The 23,313-nt window shown below is 33.4% G+C and overlaps 1 protein-coding gene across 1 annotated transcript in view; it reads right to left on the reverse strand.

Moving 5' to 3' along the window:
* The window catches only part of RADX (RPA1 related single stranded DNA binding protein, X-linked), a 58,313-nt gene that overhangs the window by 12,607 nt on the left and 22,393 nt on the right, over positions 1-23,313 (reverse strand). Inside the window, exons 7-12 of the mRNA XM_003935888.3 lie at positions 20,708-20,812; positions 19,432-19,596; positions 17,870-18,030; positions 16,820-16,989; positions 15,287-15,360; positions 3,321-3,611 (exon numbers count right to left, since the gene is read on the reverse strand). Coding sequence (XP_003935937.1) covers positions 3,321-3,611; positions 15,287-15,360; positions 16,820-16,989; positions 17,870-18,030; positions 19,432-19,596; positions 20,708-20,812 — 966 coding nt within the window. The remainder of the gene's footprint in view (positions 1-3,320; positions 3,612-15,286; positions 15,361-16,819; positions 16,990-17,869; positions 18,031-19,431; positions 19,597-20,707; positions 20,813-23,313) is intronic.

Consider the following 23,313-nt stretch of genomic DNA (forward strand, 5'->3'; position numbering starts at 1 on the left):
ATTGAGTAGTTGCAAGAGAAATTGTATGGTCTGTAAAGCCTCACACATTACTACTTGGCCCTTTACTGACCAAGTGTTCTGCCTTGTATAAGATATACTTAAATTCATCCTCCAGTTTTAGGATTTTACCTTTTAACAAATAGCACAGTAATAAGAGATTTCTTCCTCTCTTCTGAGTTTATTGCTCACGTCCATGTTTAAAATATATATAAACCATTTGTCTGGTTTTATAATACAATTTGGGTTCATACTAGGATCCTAAAATATATGACAAATTCAGCACTTTCACATCTGATATTCAGCTCTCATTCTAAATAGTACCTGAAGTATAGATGTAGATAGTACTTGAATGACTGCAGACATGAATACAGATAGTACATGAAGTATATAATGTCTATACTTCAAGTACTACTTAAAACATAGTAGTTTTTAACCTTTAATCTACTCCTTTATACCTGATGGACAGGATGTGTTCTTGGCAGGGGCATTCTCTCTGTGGCAATAAGTTTCTCATGAATGGCAGTAGACTGGGCTGCTTCTCTTGTGTGTATCAGAATTCTAAGACGTATGAGTAGGCCTCTTGTAGATGACTTTGATAAGCTTCCCCTCCTACGAAGACTGTTTGAGAATCATTGGCTCCAGTACCATTTATCCCAGCTGTCTAGGTTTTACTCCTATATTAAGTTAAACTATTAGCGAGTGAGGTACTTGGATTATATAATAATAAAGTGAAAATATATTCCTTTATGGAAATGCTTTATTAAGATACGACTAATGATTATACTGATTAGATATATTAAAAGGTTGATGCATGAAGCAACTATCTGAAGAGCATTTTTCAAAAAAACTACAGTTGAAGATAACCCATTTGTTATCCTGTGCTACTTATGCAATAATTTCATACAGTTAATTCAGACTTGAATTTTGTTTGAGAGAAAAATAGCAGGGTTCCCATATATAATTGTTTTCTCTGCAACAAATGATATGTTTAGAGACTAAGGAGATCTGATTTCTAATCATGGCCTGGCATTTACCTAGCCAAGGGCAAGATGAGAAGATACCCAAGTTTCTTTTGGCTCTAAAATTAAATATCTCATCAGGAAAAAAGAAAAAAAAAAAACAATAACAACTGAAAAAAACCCTTCTGCCTTCCTGTCAGAAAGCACAGAGAAAATTATTGCTAATGGTAGAAATTTCATTATTTGCTTATATCTAGTAATACTTAGCTTTTGTGCTTCCTTTAAAATGTTCTGTTTTGTTTCATTCATAAATGCCTTATTTTCCACTCTTTTTTTTTTTTTGAGACGGAGTTGCGCTCTTGTTACCCAGGCTAGAGTGCAATGGCGCGATCTCGGCTCACCGCAACCTCCGCCTCCTGGGTTCAGGCAATTCTCCTGCCTCAGCCTCCTGAGTAGCTGGGATTACAGGCACGAGCCACCATGACCAGCTAATTTTTTGTATTTTTAGTAGAGACAGGGTTTCACCATGTCGACCAGGATGATCTCGAACTCTCGACCTCGTGATCCACCCGCCTCGGCCTCCCAAAGTGCTGGGATTACAGGCTTGAGCCGCCGCGCCTGGCCTCCACTGTCTTTTAACTATGTAAACCATCCTTGGAAAAATGTAGGATATAAAATTTATATAAAAACAGTATCCATCTAACATAGATTAAAGCTAGTGGTATAATGATGAAATTTCCTTCTTCACATTTGATTCCCGCTTTTAGCTGATTCATAGCCAAAGCTACACAAGTTTATAATTACATGTAATACAGCTGAGAATTATTAGTCAAGCTATTTTCATAAAGCAGTAGCATGTTAAAAGTAAGAAGAATATTCAAGTTCTATGTTTCTAGATGAACTCATCATTTCCATGGTTATCTTTTTTTAATTTGTAATTTTTGTGGGTATATAGGTGTATATATTTATGGGGTACATGAGATATTTTGATATAGGCATGCAATATGTAATAATCACATCCGGGCAAATGGGGTATCCATCCCTTCAAGCATTTATCCTTTGAGTTACAATCCAATTACACTCTTTAAGCTATTTTGAAATGTGCAATTAAATCATGATTGACAATAGTCATGTTATTGTGCTAACAAATTGTAGGTCTTAATGCATTCTTTCTATTTTTTAATATCCATTAACCATGATTACTTTTTTCGATGGATGGGAAATTTTGCCATAATTTTTGTTTCCTAAGTAGAAAACTAAAGCTGATGAACTACTTGAAGAGAACGAGTAATGCAGTCTAGTGAAAAAGCATTTGAAACTTAGGTCTGTGATTGTCTAATGAAGTCAGTGGGAATTCAGACTTTTCATAGATTGCATACATACTCACATGTCTGTACATATTCATATGTGAGGAGTTAGGGGAAGAGGGGTTGGGAGAGAATAAAAGGGAAAAGAGAATCGTGATAAAGGTCAAGGTAATTTATCCCAGGACTACAAATATGCACCACGCTCTCATCAACTGGGCTAACTGGCCAAGATGTTCAGTACTACAAATGCAAAAATCCATGAACTAAATTGCTCAGTCATTAAGTTAATTTGCTAATTTTTGTTTCCTCATTCCTTCATTTTAAGGTAATAAGACCTAGTACTAAGATCTTCCTGTGAAACACAAATGCATTGTTTCCTTGACTCTGAGAGTCATTTTAGCTAAAATTTTACTTTTGAATCTTGGTGTGTGTAAATTTTTCATCTTTCAGAAGCAACAACAACAAAAATCTAAGTTTTAAAATGTTTTGACTTCTTTAAATTTCTGTAAGTTCCATAGCTACCTCTAAGTTTTGAAAAACCTGGGTAAATCAGCTTATTTTCTCTTATCGGACAAGGGAAGTCGTTTCAATAACTTATTTCTAGTCAACCTTAGTTACTTGATTATTTTATTATCTTGAGGGACTAAACAGGCCTTTTTTTGTAGGGCCTTCTTTTGATTAGTATCCTTTCTTCTCTTTTACTTACACTTTACCCTTTAGTGGTTCAGAGCAATGAAGAAGCAGAGAATATAGGCAAGAAAGTAGTGGGTAAGGGAGACCAGAAGCTGCCTTAGAAGTAGTCAGATAGGAATGAGGAATATTACCTTAGTTCTCCCATTCTTCTCTCCCCAGATACTTTCCAAGGACTTGCCAAAGTTTAAAAGCACACAATTAGAGATTCATTTATTCCATAATTAGTGTTCCATTTTTTTTGTTTGAGCCAAACAAGAACTCCCTTTGGGCTTAATGTTTTTGTGGGAAGGGCATAAAATTTTAAAGCAAAATAGTAGGTATATTTCAAATATGTTAAATTAGTGATATTCCAAAGACTTACCTAGGATGGTTACTTCAAAATGTCCAAGGCTTCGGGCACTCTTGAAATCATCAAGTTTTGGGGGCCTTCCTTCTGGTGGTATATATTTAGAAGGCTGAGAATTATACTGCTGACTAAGAAACTTTCTGTGTTCAAATGTAAATTTCCGTGGAATACTTTCCGGATAAACACGGCTGTAGTGTAGGTGATCTATTAAGCCAAACTTTTTCTCCCTCCACAGCTGACTCTCCCACCTATCACTTATAGTTTTTCTGGCTTTCCCTTGCAAACTGGGGTTTGTATTTGGTCGACCTGTTAAAGACACAATGAGATAGACACAATTGATCTATAAACTAATCAAGTCATTCACTGCAAAAACAACAACAACAACACAGATTAATGAGGAATAGTTTAAGTAACTTTAAAAATAAAACAACCACTTACAAAATATAAAATGAATATACGAAAAAAATTCTTATTAAAGTGAGAAATTAAATTCACTTTCAAAATAAACTTTTACTTTAAAATACTAAAGTGAAGTATTTTCTCTGTTGTTGGAATTACGTAGATCTTCTTTCTACTTTTTCTAAATGTTCTAAATGCTCTTAAATAAACATATGTTCTTTTTATATTCAGCAACAAATTAAAATTATGATTAGAGATCACTCACTCTTGGTGGAAATTTGAGCCTAAAGTAAATTTTGTCAATCTCTGCTAAAAATAACCTGAACAAATACAGTTTCCTTCTTTGATATTTCGCTCCTTCAGAGGGTCCGTTTAGGGGTTGGGCATGGTTGCTCTTGCCTATAATCTCAGCATTTTGGGAGACTGAGTTAGGAGGATCACTTGTAGCCAGAAGTACAAGACCAGCCTAGTTAACATAGAGAGACCTATCTATTAAAAAAAAAAAAGTTAAAACAAAACAAAAACCAAAAAACAAAGGGGCCATTTATTTATTATATATGACACTCCTTTCAGATATAAATAATATAAGGAAAACAGAAAGGGAACTAAATTGAAATGAAAGACCCCTTCAATTTTTGTTGTTCTCTATTATCAAGTCAAATGATCATTTATGTATGATTAATCTAACACATTTAGTTTCTAAGGCAGAATTTAATTTATCCCTTATTGATGTGGTTAGGCTTTGTTTCCCCATCCAAATCTCATCTTGAAATGTAATCCCCAGGTGTTGAGGGACAGACCTAATTAGAGGTGATTGGATCACAGGGTTGGTTCCCCGATGGCAGTTCTCATGATAATTAGATAGTTCCCTCGAGATGGTTTTATAAGTGTTTGACATTTCCTCCTACACACATTCTCTCTCTTGCCTGGGGTCATATAAGACGTGCCTGCCATAATTGCAGGTTTCCTGAGGCCTCCTCAGCCACGTGGAGCTGTGAGCCAATTAAATGCCTTTTCTTTATAAATTATCCAGTCTCAGGCAGTCCTTTATAGCAGTGTGAAAACAGACTAATAGACGTACACATTATGACATTCGTTCATCCATTCAACAATTACAGAGCACCTATAATGTGCCAGACATTGTGTTAAGGAATTTGGTACAAGTAATATTTTAATTAAATAATATACCATGGTAGAATCAGAAATACAGTAAAATCAGAAAAGAATTGATTTTGGAACAACAGTTCTGCTAGCTGATATAGGCTGACAGCTTCAGAGTTTACCAACATTGCTGACTTGCTTTCTTAGCTCTGCCATGGTATTCTTATCCTAGTATAAGAAACCTTGCTGAGGCAGAAGGTGGCTTCAGTAGCAAGGTTTCAGTATGGCTAATATACTACTTCTGATTATCAGACTTGATTACATATTCCCAGAGTACTCGCTTGGTTTCTTAAGCCTAGCTGGAGGCTTATTGAAAATTTATTACAAGGTAAAGTATTAGTTTGAGTTGTAAGGGAAGATGAAGAAGTTGAACACATACTTATTACTCACCAGGAATTTAAAATACTGCAATATTACAAAAGAGTTTTTTAAACTAAAAATTCAGTTGAGGAACACACAGCCTCCTATAATAATGTTTGATAACAAAAGGGATAAAAAACTTAATCACACATGAAAAGATCAAAAGGAATAAATCAAAGCTGAGAAAAAGAGTTAGTAGGAGTAAACTGATGATTGGGAAATGACTTCATCTTTTTTATCTTCTAGAAATAAATCTCTCTCAAACCAATAAAAGTACATAATCAGAAGAACAATTAGTAGCTATTGCAATGATCTAACCCATATTAAACATTCCTGCCTGACTTATTTTAGAATACACCATGCAAAAGAAAAAGTGATGTTATTCTAATTTTTTAAAATTAAGTACTTGTATCTACCTTATAGAAAACAGTTACATGATTGATTTGTTAGGAAGAAGCCAGGATATTTTCTACGCATATTTTCTTATTTGAGTGTTAATTAAGAACTGCCAAGGTACAAATAATGTTTATATGAAAAATTCCTCTAAATAAATGTGTTTTATTATTTTTATTTTAGTAACTGGGGACTACAATTACCTACTCAAATTATATATTCATAATTAATAAGAATGAATATGAAATCAATACAGTAGACATTGACAGTTACTGATTATGAATAGCAAAAAATCAAAGGCAATAAACAGGAAAGATACAAAGTATATCTAGAGCTCAGGTTTTTCTAAAAAGAAGATGGAAAATCATGAACTAGAGTTTTTTTTAAAGTTTTTAATAGATTTTTAATTGATTTTTATTGTACTTTAGGTTCTGGGGTACATATGCAGATCATGCAGGATTGTTGCATAAGTACATACATGGCAATGTGGTTTGCTGCCTCCATCCCCTCGTCACCTACATCTGGCATTTCTCCCCATGTTATCCTTCCTCAACCTCCCCACGCCCCTCCCCCCACTGTCTCTTCCTTGACCTCCCCACAACAGACCCCGGTGTTTGGGAACTAGAGTTTTTTCTTGAATATTAATAAAATAACTACATGAAACATGTTATATTTTAATCCTAATGCATAGCTAAATATAGGTTAATTACTTAGCAAAATTATATTTTTATATTTTACAACTATAATTTTCACTCTATTATTTCAATGATCTATTTTACTCTTATTTCTGGTGAGACTGATTCAATGTTTTAATGAGGAACATTTACATTTAGGTTGTAAGTTAAAAAATGTATGTACATAGGCATGGTGATTTTTTAAAATTTATTTGTTATTTTTACAAAATCTACTCCAAGCATTTCATTATGTGGATAAGAGTGATAGGTAGGTAGAGGCAGGCTCACACCTGTAATCCTAGCCTGAGGCAGGAGAACTGCTTGAGGCCAAGAGTTCAAGATCAGCTTAGGCAACATAAGAAGACCCTATCTCTACAAAAAATAAACAAAATGACAACAAAAACAAACAAACAAACAAAAACAGGCACTGTGACACATGCTGATGGTCCCATATACTTGAGTAGCTGAGGTAGGAGGATCCCTTGAGCCTGGGAGGCCAAGGCTGCAGTGAGCCGTGATCATGCCATTGCACTCCTGCCTGGGTGACAGAGCAAGACTCTTTCTCAAAAAAAGAAAAGAAAAGAAAAGAAAAGTGGTGGGGTGTATGGAGGCATGGGGGAGGGAAAGAAGCTATTTTCTTTGCCTCTCCTTCTTGCCTCCACTAATCCCACCTTGATGCAAGGTCTACAAGGCTGAAAAATAACAAGGTATTCCAGTCAGTATGTTTCATAGCAAGTATATAACAGACTTTTTAAAGAATCGTGAAAGACAGAGGCTACCTGTAATGTCTTGTGTTACTGTTGAACTTTTCAAATGTATGTCTGAGTTACTAGATATAAGCACCAACAAACCACGCAAACATATTAATTGCATATTCACAAAATGAATGACTTTTGAATTTCAAGCATAGAAAAAGAAAAAGCCAAAGCTGTCATGAAACTATCTGGGAATACATTAGTGACCATGTTGACACATATAGATCTAATTCACTCATTAAAACTGCAATATAGTATTACAGTATGTTAATAGGCTGTATTTATAATCCTCTGTTAATTAACATTTAGCTTTTAATTTTCCCTATTATAAATAATGTTCCAATAAACATCTTGGAATATGTCTCCCTATGTAGTCAACAACATAAATGAAATTGCTAGGTCACAGAGTACAACACATTCCCAACAAATTAGGTTTTGCCAAATCATTCTCAAATGGTAGTTACAGCATGTTTGCCTAAGAAACGGCGAGGTTTTTAGATGGTAATAGTTGGGTTTTACTTTTTTATCCAATATGATAATCTCCGCTTTTTAATTGGGGTGTTTATACTATTTATTTCAATATACAGGCATACCTTGTTTTATTTCACTTTATTGTGCTTTACAGATACTGTACTTTTTGCAAATTGAAGGTTTGTGGGAACCCTGTGTTGAGCAAGTCTATTGGTGATATTTTTCTAACAGCATGTGTTCATTTTGTGTCTCAGTGTCATGTTTTGGTAATTATCACAATATTTCAAACTTTTAAATTATTATTATATCTATTATGGTGATTTGTGATTAGTGATGTTTGGTGCTACTATTGTAATTGTCTTGAGGTGCCACCAACCACACCCATATAAGATAGCAAACTTAATTGATAAATACTATATGTATTCTAACTGCCCCAACTACTGGCCATTCCCCTGTCTATCCTCTTTCCCTCAAGTCTTCATATTCCCTAAGACAAAATAATATTCAAATTATGCCAATTAATAACCTTACAATGTCTGCTAAGTGTTCAAGTCAAAGGAGAGTCACATATCTCTTATTTCAAATCAAAAGCTAGAAATAGTTTAGTGAGGAAGGCATGTCAAAAACCAAGATAGGCTAAAAACTAGGCCTTCTGAGCCAAACAATTAGTGAAGTTGTGAATGCAAAGAAAACGTTCTGGAAGAAAAGTAAAAGTGCTATTCTAGTGACACATGAATGATAACAAAGTGAAACAGCCTTATTGCTGATCTGGAGAAAATTTTGGTGGTCTGAGTAGATCATGCCAGCCACGATATTCCCTAAGACCAAAGCCTAATTCATAGCAAGGCCCTAATTCTCTTCAATTCTATGAAGTCCAAGAGAAGTGAGGAAACCCCAGAAGAGAAGTTGGAAGCTAGCAGAAATTGGTTCATGAGGTTTAAGAAAGACGCTATTTCCATAATATGAAAGTGCAAGGTGAAGCAGCAAGTTCTGATGTAGAAGCTGTAACAAGTTATCCAGAAATTCCAGCTGAGATAACTGATGATTGTGACTACACTGAACAACAGACTTTCAATGGAGATGAAACAGCTTTCTATTGGAAGAAGATGTCATCTAAGACTGTCATTGTTAGAGAGGAAAAGTCAATGCCTGGCTTTAAATCTTCAAAGGACAGGCTGACTCTCTGCTTAGGGCCTAATGCAGCTGATGACTTTAAGCTGAAACCAGTGCTCATTTACCATTCCAAAAATCCCAGGGCCCTTAAGAATTATGTTAAATCTACTCTGCTTGTGCAGTGGAAATGGAACAAAGACTCAATAACACATCTGTTTATAGTATGGTTTACTGAATATTTTAAGCCCAGTATTGAGACCTACTGCTCAGATAAAAAGACTCCCCTTAAAATATCACTGCTCATTGACAATGTGCCTGGTTACTCAGGGGCTCTGATGAGGTATACAAGGAATTCAATGTTGTTTTCATGCCTGCAAACACAGCAACCACTCAGAAGCCCATGGATTAAGGAGCAATTCTGACTTTCAAATCTTATTTCTTAAAAAGTGCATTTCATAAGGCTATAGCTACCATAGTGATTCCTCTGATGGACCTGGGTAAAAGTGAAAACTGAAAACCTGGAAATTTGAAAATCTTCTGGAAAGGATTCACCATTCTAGATGCCATTTAAAATATTTGCAATTTATGAAAGGAGGCCAAAATATCAACATTAACAGGAGTTTAGAAGAAACTAATTCCAACCCCCATGGATGACTTTGAGGGGTTCAACACTTTAGGATAAGAACAGAAGCGGTGGAAATGGCGAAAAGAACTAGAATTAGAAGTGGAGTCTGAAGACGTTACTGAATTGCTGCAATCTCATCATAAAACTTGAATGAAGGGTTGCTTCTTACAGATGAACAAAGGTGGTTTTTTGAGATTGAATCTATTCCTAATGAAGATGTCATGAATATTGTTAAAATGAAAACAAAGGATTTAGAACATTCCATAAACTTACTATAATAGGTAAAGCAGTGGCAAGGTTTGAAAGGAGTGACCCCAATTTTGAAAGAAATTCTACTGTGGGTAAAATGCTGTCAAACAGCATCACATGCTACAGAGAAGTCTTTCCTGAAAGGAAAAGTCAACTGATGTGGCAAAATTTATTGCTCTCTTATTTTAAGAAACTGCCACAGACATCAACATAAGTCAAGACCCTCCAGGAGCAAAAAACTATTGCTCACTGAAGGCTCAGATGATGGTTAGCATTTATTAGCAATACAATATTTTAAAATTAAGGTATGTACATTTTTGGACACAATGATATTGCCTACTTATTAGAATGTAAATATAACTTTTATATGTACTGAAAAAACAATTTGTGTGATTTGCTCTATTGCAATTTCCACTTTATTCTAATGGTTTGGCACTGAACACACAATATCTCTGAGGTATGCCTGTAATTAACCATGGAAGAGCTTAAATTTGCTACTTTGCTGTTCTTTCTCTTTGACTCATCTATTCCTTAGATCACTTTTACCTTTTCCTGCCTTTTCTTGGATTGAATGTGTTAAACAACAATCTCATTAAACCCTGCTATTGACTAGCTACATTTTTTTTAGTGTTTTCTCTAAAGTCTATAATATACAACATTAATTTACTATAATCAACCTTCAAATGATGTTATGCAACTTCATGCATACAGTGTAAGAATTTTAGAAAAGTGTATTTCCATATTCCCTCCAGTCATCATGCTATTTTTTATAACACTTTATTTCTACATAAACTATAAACTCCACAATAAATTTTTATGATTTCCAATGTAAAAGAAAAATAAGAAAATATATTTTATTTTACCCACATATTTACTATTTCTAGTGCTTTATCTTCCTTTATTTAGATCAAAATTTCTATCAGGTGTTATGTTTTCTGGTTGAAGAACTTCCTTTAATATCTTTCACTGTGGTGATGAATTATCTCAGCTTTTGTTTTTATAGCCTTATATTCACTGTGTATAGAATTCTAGGTTTACAGGTTTTTTTGTTTTGTTTTGTTTTGTTTTGTTTTGTTTGTTTTGTTTTGTTTTTTTGTTTTTTGTTTTTTTGAGACAGAATCTTACTCTGTCACCCAGGCTGGAGTGCAGTGGTGTGATTTGGGCTCATTGTAACCTCTACCTCCCTAGTTCAAGTGATTCTCCAGCCTCACCTTCCCAAGTAGCTGGAACTACAAGTGTGCACTATGATTATACATTTTCTTAAGTGAAATCTGCTGTCACGCTTCTCTTTGCTCCTTTGTGACTTATGTGTCTTTTTTTTTTTTTCTTTTCTCTGGCTTCTTTTAAAATTTCTTTTATCCTGCTTTTCAGTAGCATGTGTGCATGTGTGTGCATTTAATGATGTTTTTGTCTCTTTGTTCTATTATTCTGAGAGTAGTGCACCGTGATTGATATGTGCATCAACTGCTCTTTTAAAATCTACCAAGTTATTTACCTTTTTAAGATTGTATTATATGTTGTATTCATTCATGATTGTTATTATCGTGTTAGAGGAATGTCCATTTATCATCCTATGTATTCTATATAGTCCCTCTTTACTTACAGTTTTTACCTTAAATCCTATTTACTTCACAAGAATATTGCTATACCACTTTTCTCTTGGTTAGTATACATCAGGTATATATTTTGCCATTCCTTTATTTTCAGCCTGTCATATAATTTTGCTTAAGTATGTCTCTCTCTTAAAAAATATATATTTTTTTGAGATGGGTTCTCACTATGTTGCCTAGGCTGAAGTGCAGTGGCTATTCATAGACACAATCACAGCACACTACAGTCTGAAACTCCTGGAGTCAAATGATCCTCCTGCTTCATCTTCCTGAGTAGCTGAGACTATAGGTGCATGACACTGCACCAGGCTTAAGTGTGTCTCTTATATGTAGGATGTAACTGGATTAATTTTTAAGATTGAAATATGAAAATGTAATATGTTTACATTTATTGAAATTGCTGATGATTCAGAATTATCTCAGCTATATTATTTTGTGCTTTATCTTAAAAAAAAAAAATAGAGATGAAGTCTCGTTATGTTGCCCAGGCTGGTCTTGAACTCCTGGCCTCAAGTGATCCTCCTGTCTCAGACTCCACAAACAGAGGAATTACAGACATAAGCCACCATGCTCAGCCTGTGTTTTATATATTTGTCATGCTTTTTCTTTACTTTTTTCCCCTTTTTTCTGCCATTACTGCCCTGAAAAAAATTTCATGATTTCCCCCTTTCTTTTCTGTACTGCTTCAGAAGTTATACATTCTATCCTATTCTTTCAGCTTGATCTTAAATTTTTAACTCACATGTTCAAATTTACAAAGCCTGCAGTAAATAAATCTCTACTATTTTCCATAAAGATACAATGATCTTAGAATGCCTTAATTGTCATCTATCCATTTGACTTTAAATTATATTTTCATTCTACTTTGTTTCAAATCCCATGAAATAATTTGTTACCATAGTTATTAATTTCTACTGCATATATTTATTAATATTTATCAATATGTTACCAACTTATTTGCTTACCATTGCTTCTTACATTCTGATATATCCTTTTGGTTTCATTTTCCATCTCTCAGAATTCTTCAGTAATTCATTCATTGAAACTCTACAAGTTCTACCCCTTTTGGTCTCTATCTGCAAATATCTTTATTTCACCCTTACTCTTGCTTGATTGTTTAGGTAGACATAAAATTCCAGGTTAGGGATTATCTCAACACTTTGAAGACATTATTTCACTACCTAAAGCATTCATTGTTGTTGGGAAAATTTTCCATCTATTTTTTTTTTTTTTTTTTTTTGTTGTTGTTGATAAATCTGTCTTTTATCTTTGGTAGTTTTTAAGGATGTTTATCTTTGATGCTCTGCAGCTTCACTACCATGGTCTGTATCTTTGTCACATATCATATGTTTGTCTAGATAGAGATTATTTTTATTCTACTCAGAATTCACTGTGATCCTTCAATTTAATAATACACACACACACACACATATATATATATATATGTATGTAATTTTGAAAAAAAAAATCCCTCTTCAGATACTGCTTCTTCTTAATGATCTCTGTTCTGTCCTCCCGAAACTTTATTAGGTATAAATTGGACTTTCTCATCCTATCCACTATGTCTCTCAACTTCTATTTTACCTTTCTAAACTCTTTACCACTCTCTTGTGTGATTTCCTCAGTATCTCCAAATACACTAAATTAGTTTTTCAATGTGTTTATCTACTCTTCAGCTCATCCTCCACTGATAAGTGTGTGTGGATACCCTTTTCACATATGTCAGTTCCTTCTTCATATTGATTTGTTTCTGACTTACTGATTTTTATTTATTCCTTTAACTTTTTAAACATGTTTATTTTAGAGCTGGGTGTGGTGGCTCACACCTGTATTCCCAGTGCTTTGGAAGGCTAGGGCTGGAGGATCAGATGAGGCCAGGAGTTTGAGATCAACCTGGGAAACATAGTGAGATCCTATCTCTATACAAAAATTTATAAAAATAAAAACCATATGCTTAAAAGCCTCTTTCTGATTGGGCTATTGTTTCTAGTTTCTGGGGTATAAATTCTTCCATGAGTTACATCTAATCACATTGCCTTACGGTAGTAGCTCATTTCCTTTGGAAGTTAGTAATTTTTAACCATGAATCCATTTTCTGTAGACATCGTTTTCCAAGGGAATCCCAAGCATCTTAGGTTACAAGAAACCTCCCTTTCAGGAAGTTTCACAGCTGCCTTTATCTAGACCTTGGGGTCTTGATTTCACTGATTTGGGACCAGATAATAGTGTTTACTCCTTAGTTCAGCAGCCTCACCGTTTTAGTCATGTGAACTGCAACTACACTTCCATGCTGCACAGGTCTGGGATTCCACTTTCTCTCAGATGACTTTTTCTTATCCATTGCCCAGGAGACACAGGAAGCTCTTTGATACTTCTTCATACTGATGGTTACAATTTTTCTGGCTTTCCACAACCTTCCAACTTTACATTAGTTCTACTACTCCACAAGTAGGAGGATTGCGGTCTGGACTCTCCTTACCATGTGGTTATTATACCTCAGCCCATGAAAATTAAGGCTTCTATGTAGTTCTGAAATGCCCATGAACACTTTTAATTTTGGCTCCTACTCACTATTAAATTTAAATTTCTTTTTTGTTTCTGGCACTTGGTGATTTTTCATTCTTGCTTTGAACTTGATTATATACTTATAATGTTTTTCTTTTGCGAGTTTTCAATTGACTAGGTTTACCAGAAGGCAATTCTTCCTTTTGCTACTGGTCTGTCAGGCTATTCTTGGATTTCTTTCTTTCTCTAGCCTAAGACTCAATCAACTCTATCTTTCAATTTTAGTTAGCAAGTGAGCGATTAACTAACAGTTAAACAAAAGCTTTTTACAAAACAGCATGGAATAGTAAGGAAAAGATGAGATTAATTTTAAACAACCACTCCCTGTGGGATAAAATGTGGACATAAAGTTCAGCACAGTGCCTGACACATAAATGCTCAATAAATGGCTTGTACTATAATTATATAATAGTGATAAGCACCATGTTATCTCCTGCAGGTAAAACAGAGGGGATAATCTTAGCAGATGCTAATATAAAAATCTTTATAAAGCTTAATCACCAAGCTGACAAGGTGAAGAATATAAAGCTTTCTTGGATATTAAGCAGAGAATCACAAAACCCAGAAACAATTATGGTTTTCTCCTTCACTTTTAAAATTTAGAGTCCAGATAAGATCCATTGTCTGCGGAACTTTTTTTTTTTTTATTTATTTTAAATTATGCTTAGCTGGGAATAATAATCTTTTTCTCTAGAAGTCCCAAGACTACATTTTTTTACTGAAATCGTCTAAAGCACTCACTGAAACTTTTGGACAAAGTATTCAGACTTGTAAGGAATAATCTGTTTAGAATATGACATGAGAAACGAATAAAAACATATTATTAGCTAACCCACATAAATCTAATAGGTGAGCACAGATGGGTATTATGTTTTTAAAAAGAATTAAAATGTTTAGAATGGACATGTTTACAATGCCCCAATTTTATATCATGTAACAGTCAACAAAAATCATATTTAAATACTTTGGAAAGGTTCATTGAGACATCAAATTTAACACGGCATTATGCAATAAAATGACAGTATCACTTTTGTCTAGGTAGAGGATGAAAACAAAACAACAGGGAAAACAAATCAACACCAAAAACAAAGCAAAGAGATAAAGTGCTAAAAAGTCTACTCCAGAGAGAAAATACCTGATAAGATCTGATTTAAACCAGACCACTGTAAGGACAATCCACCAGAAAAAATTTGTGTTACAAAATCACTTCAGAAATGAGGCCAAAGTTCAAACCAGTCAACCCAATAGCAAAGAAAAGAGATAGAATTTACTTTTAAGAGATATCCATATTTGTTGTCAATTAAAAGTTAAACTTCCTACTTATTCTTCTATTAAAAATAGTACATTTGAGAAGAGATATGCTATTACTAAAGAAACAAATTGATAAGTATAAATTTGTTTATAATTACTTTCATTTTTAGGATGATACCCAATTGATCAGTACACTTTTGACAGTGACCTAAGCTAATATTACTATATGTAAAGCATACATTCTAAGCATGTATTACTTGTGCTTAGTAATAAATAGTAATCTGTATACAATAATGTTTCATAAAGTTTTTATAAATAATAATAATAGTAATAATAATAATAAACAGCAACATACGGTTGAAAATGGTTGGCATGCCTGGTTTAATTCCCTTTGCTTGTACAGAAGTTCCTGGTTGAGGTACAGCAACTCTATAAAGGATAAGAAGAGTATAGCCAATCATTATAAAAAGAGCCTCAAATGAAAAACATATTAATTGATTCTATTCAGAATTTATTCTAATTCAATAAATTTAGAAAACATACAAGTTAAGTTTGTTGAATAATGCATTAAAATACACTAATAACTGTGAAAAATATCCATATATAACTCAAATGCTGCAATAGATTTAAAATTTTTTTAAGAATTATTCCATTAAAGGGAGCATTTAATGTTAGTGAATATTAATTGAAGATTAAAATATTTTTATTCTCTCTGACACAAATTTAAAATTTAGTAAATGCATGGCAAATGAATCAAAGTGAAGAGATCAACCCACAAAATGGGAGAAAATATTTGCAAATTTCTTATCTGACAAGGGATTAATAACCAGAACATGCAAGGAGGTCAAACAAAGCTGTAAAGGAAAAAAATCTAATAATTTGATTAAAAAAAAAAACTGGGGAAAAGATTCAACATTTGTATGAGAATGACATTTCTCTAATAGATATTTCTCCAAAAAAGACATACAAATGGCAAATAGGCATATGAAAAGGCACTCAACATCACTGATCATCAGAGAAATGCAAATCAAAACTACAATAAGATATCATCTAACCTCACTAAAAATGGCTTAAATCCAAAAGTCAGGCAATAACAAATGCTGACAAGAATGTGGAGAAAGGGAAAACCCTATATACTGTTGGTGGGAATGTAAATTAGTACATTCACTATGGAGAATAGTGTGGAGGTTTCTAAAAACATCAAAAATAGAGCTACCATATAATCCAGCAATCCCCCTGCTTGGTATATACCCAAAAGAAAGAAAATCAGTATGTCAAAGAGATAGCTGCATTTCATGTTTGTTGCAGCAGCTTTTACAATAGCTATGATTCAGAAGCAACCTAAGAGTCCATCAACAGGTGAATGGATAAAGAAAATGATGAAGTCCTAACCCTCAGGACTTCTGAATATGATCTTATTTGAAAACAGGATCATAGCAGATGTAATTGGTAAAGATGAGGTCATACTGGATTAGGGTGGCCCCCAAATCCAGTATGACTGGTGTCCTTACAGAAATGGTAAAATTTGAACACAGACACTATACATAGAGAACTCCATGTGAACATTAAGTCAGAGGTAATGCTTTTACAAGTCAAGGAATCCAAAGATTGCCAGCAGAGTAAGAAGCTATGAGAGAGGCATTGAACAGATTACTCTCCTCAGCCCTGAGGGAACCAACGCTGTTGACACCTTGATCTTGAACTCTATCCTCCAGAACTTTGAGACAACAAATTTCCGTGTTTAAGCCACTCAATTGTGGTATTTTGTTATGGGAGCCCTAACAAATTAATACACCTTCTATGATACATGCTTATTATACAGGGTAGACAGAGATAAACCAAAAGAAAAAAATATATATTTTACATCTACTTAGTATAAATGACTTACGGATTAGTATGTGGGCCTTGAAGAACTCTTATTTTATTGCTCAGACTCAAATTTGTAGATGTAGTTTGGAAACACTGCGAACTCATTGGCTCATCATCGTGTTGCCGTTTAGCATTTCTTTCTTGATTTTCTACTCTAGCTGCTTGAGACGTCGAGGGTCTGTTAGCATTCTAAAACCAATAATTTAGAGAAAACATTTTACACTAATTCACAAAAATTACTCACCTCATAAAAGACTATCATTTTAGTTTATTTATTTTTAATAATGAAGAGTTCTGGCAAAAATTTTAAAATCATAAGAGTGCTTTTATACAAATGATTAAATCTAACCCATCTGATATTAAATTCTTTGTTAAAAGGAAGATAAAAGTCCTTCTTATACTACTATCTGAAAGCTGGATTAAACACATATTTCCATATAAATATTAATAATCCTAGACATAGTGTTTATAAAGATAAACTAATGGGAGAAATTAACTCGTCTTGATTGTGCCTAGATTCCAGAACTGGCGACTTCTATAATACTAAACCATTTATTCTAGAAGTTATAGAACTTGGGTAAGACTACTGTGCCAGATGTAGAGAAAACTTCCCATGGAAGTTTTCCTATAGTACTGGCCTGGACAAAAGGGAGGAAATTAACATAGTCATAGATACCACCTGGAAATTTAGAACACCCATGATAGCCTCAAATTACACAGAATGCAAAAACAGTTTGAAGACCTTGGGAAATGTCAGAGGTTATAATCATTATTGGCCTAGTCTGCCCCCAAATAAATGATACCAAAAAAAAAAAAAAAATACAAAAAAGAAAACCCTAAAAAACAAACAAAAAAGTAAAAATATCAGGTTGATACAAAAGGAATTTCAGTTTTTGCCATTATTTTTAGAGGCAAAACCCGCAATTCCTTTTGCACCAACCTAATGTTCTCTCTTAGGCTTACATTAAGAGTCAATACACGTGAGTTCTCAACAAAATGTAAAAGGTACCAATTGTAATCATGATCACAGTTCTTTTAGAAAAATACTATTAATTCTCTGGCACCGTACCCGAAGTGTATCTGATGCTGAGGCACTTTCAGTCGCACTGCTGTGGGGGATATACTTTATAGCAGTAATTATCCCCTGAATTGCAATGCGCTTTTGTTCCCTATACTGCAAGTCTTCAATCTCCTTCCTGACTTCACTCATAGCTGTCAAGAGCGACTGAACTGCAAAAGAGTAAATGGTAAGTTTTAAAGAACTGAAATGATAAAAATAAGAATTCGATTGGCAATATAATTTCACAACACAAAATTATAAACTCATTACATTAACTTAATGAGACACTGTGCTTATACATGGCATTCTCTGATACAATTTTGTGGAATAGGCAAAATATATTTATCAGTTAAATTTGAATACAGGCTTCCAACTTTTCATTTGCAAAATAAATTTTGCATAGTAAATTCAATTTACATGTTATATTTCAAACTATGAAGTGTTATCTAGCCACTGCATAGAAAAACACATTTTAATTATTTCAACCACTATTACATATTGCTAGCATTATGATGTATAAGAGGATGCCGTTATTTAGATGATGATGTCGGCATTTTAAAGTTTCTTTTTTTTTTTTTCCAAAACCATGCAATTATCTCATAGCTTTTTTAAAAAGAACATGCTTGTGATAAACTGTCATATGTTAGTTCTACTAAATTTTATATTAATAGTAGGTTTCTCATCAGCACTTCAATTCCAAATTCAGCATCTCATTTATTTTGGCATCACTTTTAATTTAAAGGTGGCACTCAATTTTGTTAAACACAATATATATCAATATATATCATTTCACAGGAGTATCATAATACAGTTGTCAGTATCTGAATACCAAATCAGCCAGTGTCTCTTTTAGATATCTTTGGTCTTTCTGTGTATAATCATAGGAGTTGAGATCTACACCAAGGTCAGATGTGATCTCAGTGACATTAAGATATTTATAGGCTGAAGATCCCTTGTTTGAAATATATAGGTCCAGAAGATTTCAGATTTATGATTTTCTTTGGATTTTGGAATATTTGTATTATACTTATCAGTTTAGGTTTCCTAAAGCAAAATTCCAAAATCTGAACTGTTCCAATGAGTAGTTCTTGAGTAGTTTTTTGAGTGTCACAAACAAGAATATTTGTGTTATACTTATCAGTTCAGCTTCCATAATGCAAAATTCCAAAATCTGAACTCCTCCAATGAGTAGTTCTTTGAGTGTCACTTTGAATAAAACACAAGATAAAAAAGTTTCAGATTTTGAAACATTTCAGATTTCGGATTTTTTGATTAGGAATACTTAACCTATATCTCCAATTAGTCATCTTCTATGTTGTCTGTTTTCTTCCAGTCTGATAAAATCAAAATATTAATCTTTAGACTACCACGTGAAATATAGGGAAAACTATATAGAAAATATGTGACAAGTAGTTTTAGATATGCATTAAGACAAAGCTATTATCAGTGAATGTTGCTAAACTTTGGTCCACTCCCATAAAAGAAAAGAATAAAGATGACTAATTGAAACAGCATATGCCATACATATAAATTACAAATATATTTGGAAGGACTGACAATTACATTAGTACCTTTGATAGAACTACTATACTTGGAAAATGTCTCTGGCACTGGAGGATAGGGGTAATATCCACCAATAACCATATTCCTCTGTTCCCCAGAATCAGACTTTGTTTTAATCCATTGAATGAAGTTTTTCACCTTGGCATCATATGTATACGGCTGGCCTCTATGACCTTTTTGTGGGAAGGGTAAATCATAAAAAAATGAGAAATAAAAATGTCACTGTAACACTCTGCATGAATATTTTTGTGTAAAAACAGTATAATATTAAAACAATCATTCTTTTATCATCAAGAAAAAACAGTCAAATTCACTTATTCACTATGTAGCAGATACTTATCCAAAGACAGTAAATACATCCTAAGAAGGAAATCAGACACACAGTGTATTAAAGTTTAAGTGGACTAAACTGTAGCTAGCTATAGGATGCCAAAAATCACAGGAAGAAGAAAAACTAACCATTTGAATTTTTCTAAATATCCAAATGGTTGTCATCTCCTGAAATAACTGATTTTAAACTATGAATTAACTTGAAATTATGGCATCATGTATAAATGAAACTTGCTATGAATATGGCTTAGCATTTAAATTTATGTTCTTAAAACATACTTAAAAGTGCCATATTCACACCTGATAGTAGTTATAAAATAAGATATGCATTGACAAAGATGTATGTTACACCTTTCCTAAGAAATTTTAACAAATTTCTTAATTACCAACATGGTAACAGTCTGGTAAACATCTCATCCCAAACTATTTCCTCACTCTCTCATTTGGAAACTTTTTCCTTTAATGTTTTGATCCTATTATTGGAAGGAATAGAAAAAATAATATACTTGCAGACAAGTAATGAAACTTCTTTTGCTATATAAATAAAACATAGTATCTTGGGGCTGAAATTCACCACTCATTTTTGTTTTCATTTAGAATTTTAAAATATTGTTAACAGAATCCATATTTTGATACCAGACCTAAGCAGGTCTTCAGTCTATCAAGCAATTTATGACCATCTACATTCTATGCCAAATAGGAATTAAAGTTGACTGAAAGATATAAATACAATTTTCCACTGAGTCACAAAATCATTGCCTCAATCGTAAGTAATCCATAGGCAATGTAATTGATAGGCCAAAAATTATTTGCTAAAGCATTCTTATAGTAACAAAGGAAGTCAAAAGAAAGCTGTCTTGTAGTTGAATGTTATCATGTGAAAGTTAGTATGTACTGAGGATTCTTGGGAAGAGAGAAAATATTTTTAATAATATACACAAAGAAATTACTCACCAGTAATAAACACTCCACTCTCATTTGTAGTGGTGAGGTAAAGCAGTTTAGGTACTTGATTGTCATTTCTGACAACTTTCAACTGTGTACACACAAAATTAGCCACTGGAAAATAAAAATACTTATGAAATTACTTTCGCATTTCAGAAAGAACATAACAAGATCAGGCTCTGACACAGCGCTTCTCAAACTTTAATGAACAAATACATCACGTGGTACCATTGTTAAAATGCAAATTCAGATTCAGTAGGTTTAGGGTGGGGCCTGAGATTCCGCCTTTCTAATAATCTCCCAGGCATTTATTAGTGCTGCCAGTCCTGTGACCACACTAGGAGCAACAAGGACTTAACACTAGTCTGCTTTTTGTCAGAGTCCCCTTTTTTCAGAAAGTACAACAATTGCACCTAACTAAAGTCATTTGCTTGTTGCACAGATAAAGAGTGCAAGTCATTTTAACTGGGTACACAAAGTGTGAATAGTTAATTCCTGCAGAGAAAAAAAGCTTAGTTTCTCCATGATACTTTCACTGATTAACTCTAGCTAACAAATAAACTCTGAATTACTCTAACCCCTTCCACCAGATAGAGCTATACATTATTGATTTGTATTTGCTTATGCAAGCATTTTTAGCTTTCATGTATTTATCTTAATTATACTTTAAGGTCAATGACAGGGCTTATATCATCGATTTATTTTCTTTTCACCTTGCTAACTTCATAGGCTAAAAAGAATATCTAAAAATGAGGGTATAAAGTCTTCAGATTTAAACTACTTTCAAATGTTATCAATTGCTTTTATCTAACAGGATATTTAGTTATTACAGTTTCATTAATCCAACATTTAAAATTTTTAAAACTCATTATATGCCAAAACACTTATGGTTTTACAAACTAGGAAATGAAGAAATAAATGTAAATTCTTATAATCACACAAAGAAGTTCTTATTTGAGAATAAAAATTTCTCCAGAGCACAACTATAAATTCATTTGCTGTGTCTCAGATTTACTAAGTTCTTTATTCTGTAGCAACGAAAAGAAAGAAAATCTGTTCAAATGGTAAGAATTATCTTAATTTATATTAAGAATGATCTTAATTTTTCCTTTATTTCAAAAACTACGAACATAAGAGTATTAATGGCTAAAGGTGTTAATATAGGAATATTAAAGAAACCTCTAAAATATGTTAAGCCAGTAGATCTCATGTTATGTGTTCTTACAACAATAAAATAAATTTAGAAAAAAATAAACTTCTAATTCTAAATCCAGGAAATTACTTATTCCCTCTGGATCTTTGCTTTCTGACTTGAAAATTTATAACAACATGAACTCCTTAAAAGGTAATTGAGAGCACAAAATGAGAAAATATCTATAAGCATCTGATACACAGTAAACACACAATATTAGTCACCCTTAGTTCTTCACTTTTCTTATGAAAAAAAAAAAAAAAAGTCTTACTACCAAAGAATTTGGGTATTATTCCAGAAGACTCTTGGCCATGTTCTTCTTCATATCCCCAAAGCCCCCTTAATACTCAACATTAATTTAATGACTTTTTCTCTTCACTCTTGGCCAAAAGATGAAAATAAATCGTGACCACTGTCAACTATTATAGTAGAATAAATCTCACCAAGGTCCATATATACCTTTCTTAGAGGGATACATTTCACATTATCACAAGAAATAGAATATATATACTTGGCAAAGTTTCTGTGAGAAATCTTTATCCAAAATTCTTGTTAGCTTGTTGTTTAAAGAAGTTACAAACAAACAAAAAGGAACCTGGCAATAAAACACACCTAAATTTAGGCAATGGGATTATCACCAGAAGTCATCACTGTCAATTACTTATGCCCTAAAGGAAGTTATATCAGAGTTTATAGTACACTTGTCTTGGAAATCTGTGCCTTGGTTTGGCCACACTCTCTTTCTGTTCCATCCCCCAAAAGTTGGGGTCAGGTTTGGTTCTATTCAGATATATTTTTAAAATTTAATCTTACAAACCTAGGGTGTAATCTAACAAAGCAGAGTTGTGTAATACTATTTTGTATAGAGAATAAAGGGCCAGCAGAACAGCCCTACATATGGTATCTAGGTCTTCTGGTGTTTTACAATGACTATCTTATTGCTAGTTTAAAAAAAAAAAAAATAGATGTAGGATGGGTGCGGTGGCTCACGCCTGTAATCCCAGCACTTTGGAAGGCTGAGGTGGGCAGATCACCTGAGGTCAGGAGTTCGAGACCAGCCTGGCCAACATGGTGAAACCCTGTTTCTAGTAAAAATAAAAAAAATTAGCCAGGCATGGTGGTGTGTGCCTGTAGTCCCAGCTATTCAGGAGGCTGAGACAGGAGAATCTCTTGAACCTGGGAAGTGGAGGTTGCAGTGAGTCATGATTGTGGCACTGCATTCTAGCCTGGGTGACAGAATGAGACTCCACCTCAAAAAAAAAAAAAAAAAAATTGGATGTAGTAAATATTGAAAATTTCTTCAATGTTGGCCAAGCACTTAACACAGGTAACAATTAGTGTTTATTCATGTAATCATTTGGAAAATAATAAAATGTCATGCCATATCTAAATGGCTTTATGTTCTAAATTTAAATAAGGAAAT

This window comes from Saimiri boliviensis, chromosome X (assembly GCF_048565385.1).
Source record: "Saimiri boliviensis isolate mSaiBol1 chromosome X, mSaiBol1.pri, whole genome shotgun sequence".
In the NCBI taxonomy this organism is placed as follows: domain Eukaryota; kingdom Metazoa; phylum Chordata; class Mammalia; order Primates; family Cebidae; genus Saimiri; species Saimiri boliviensis.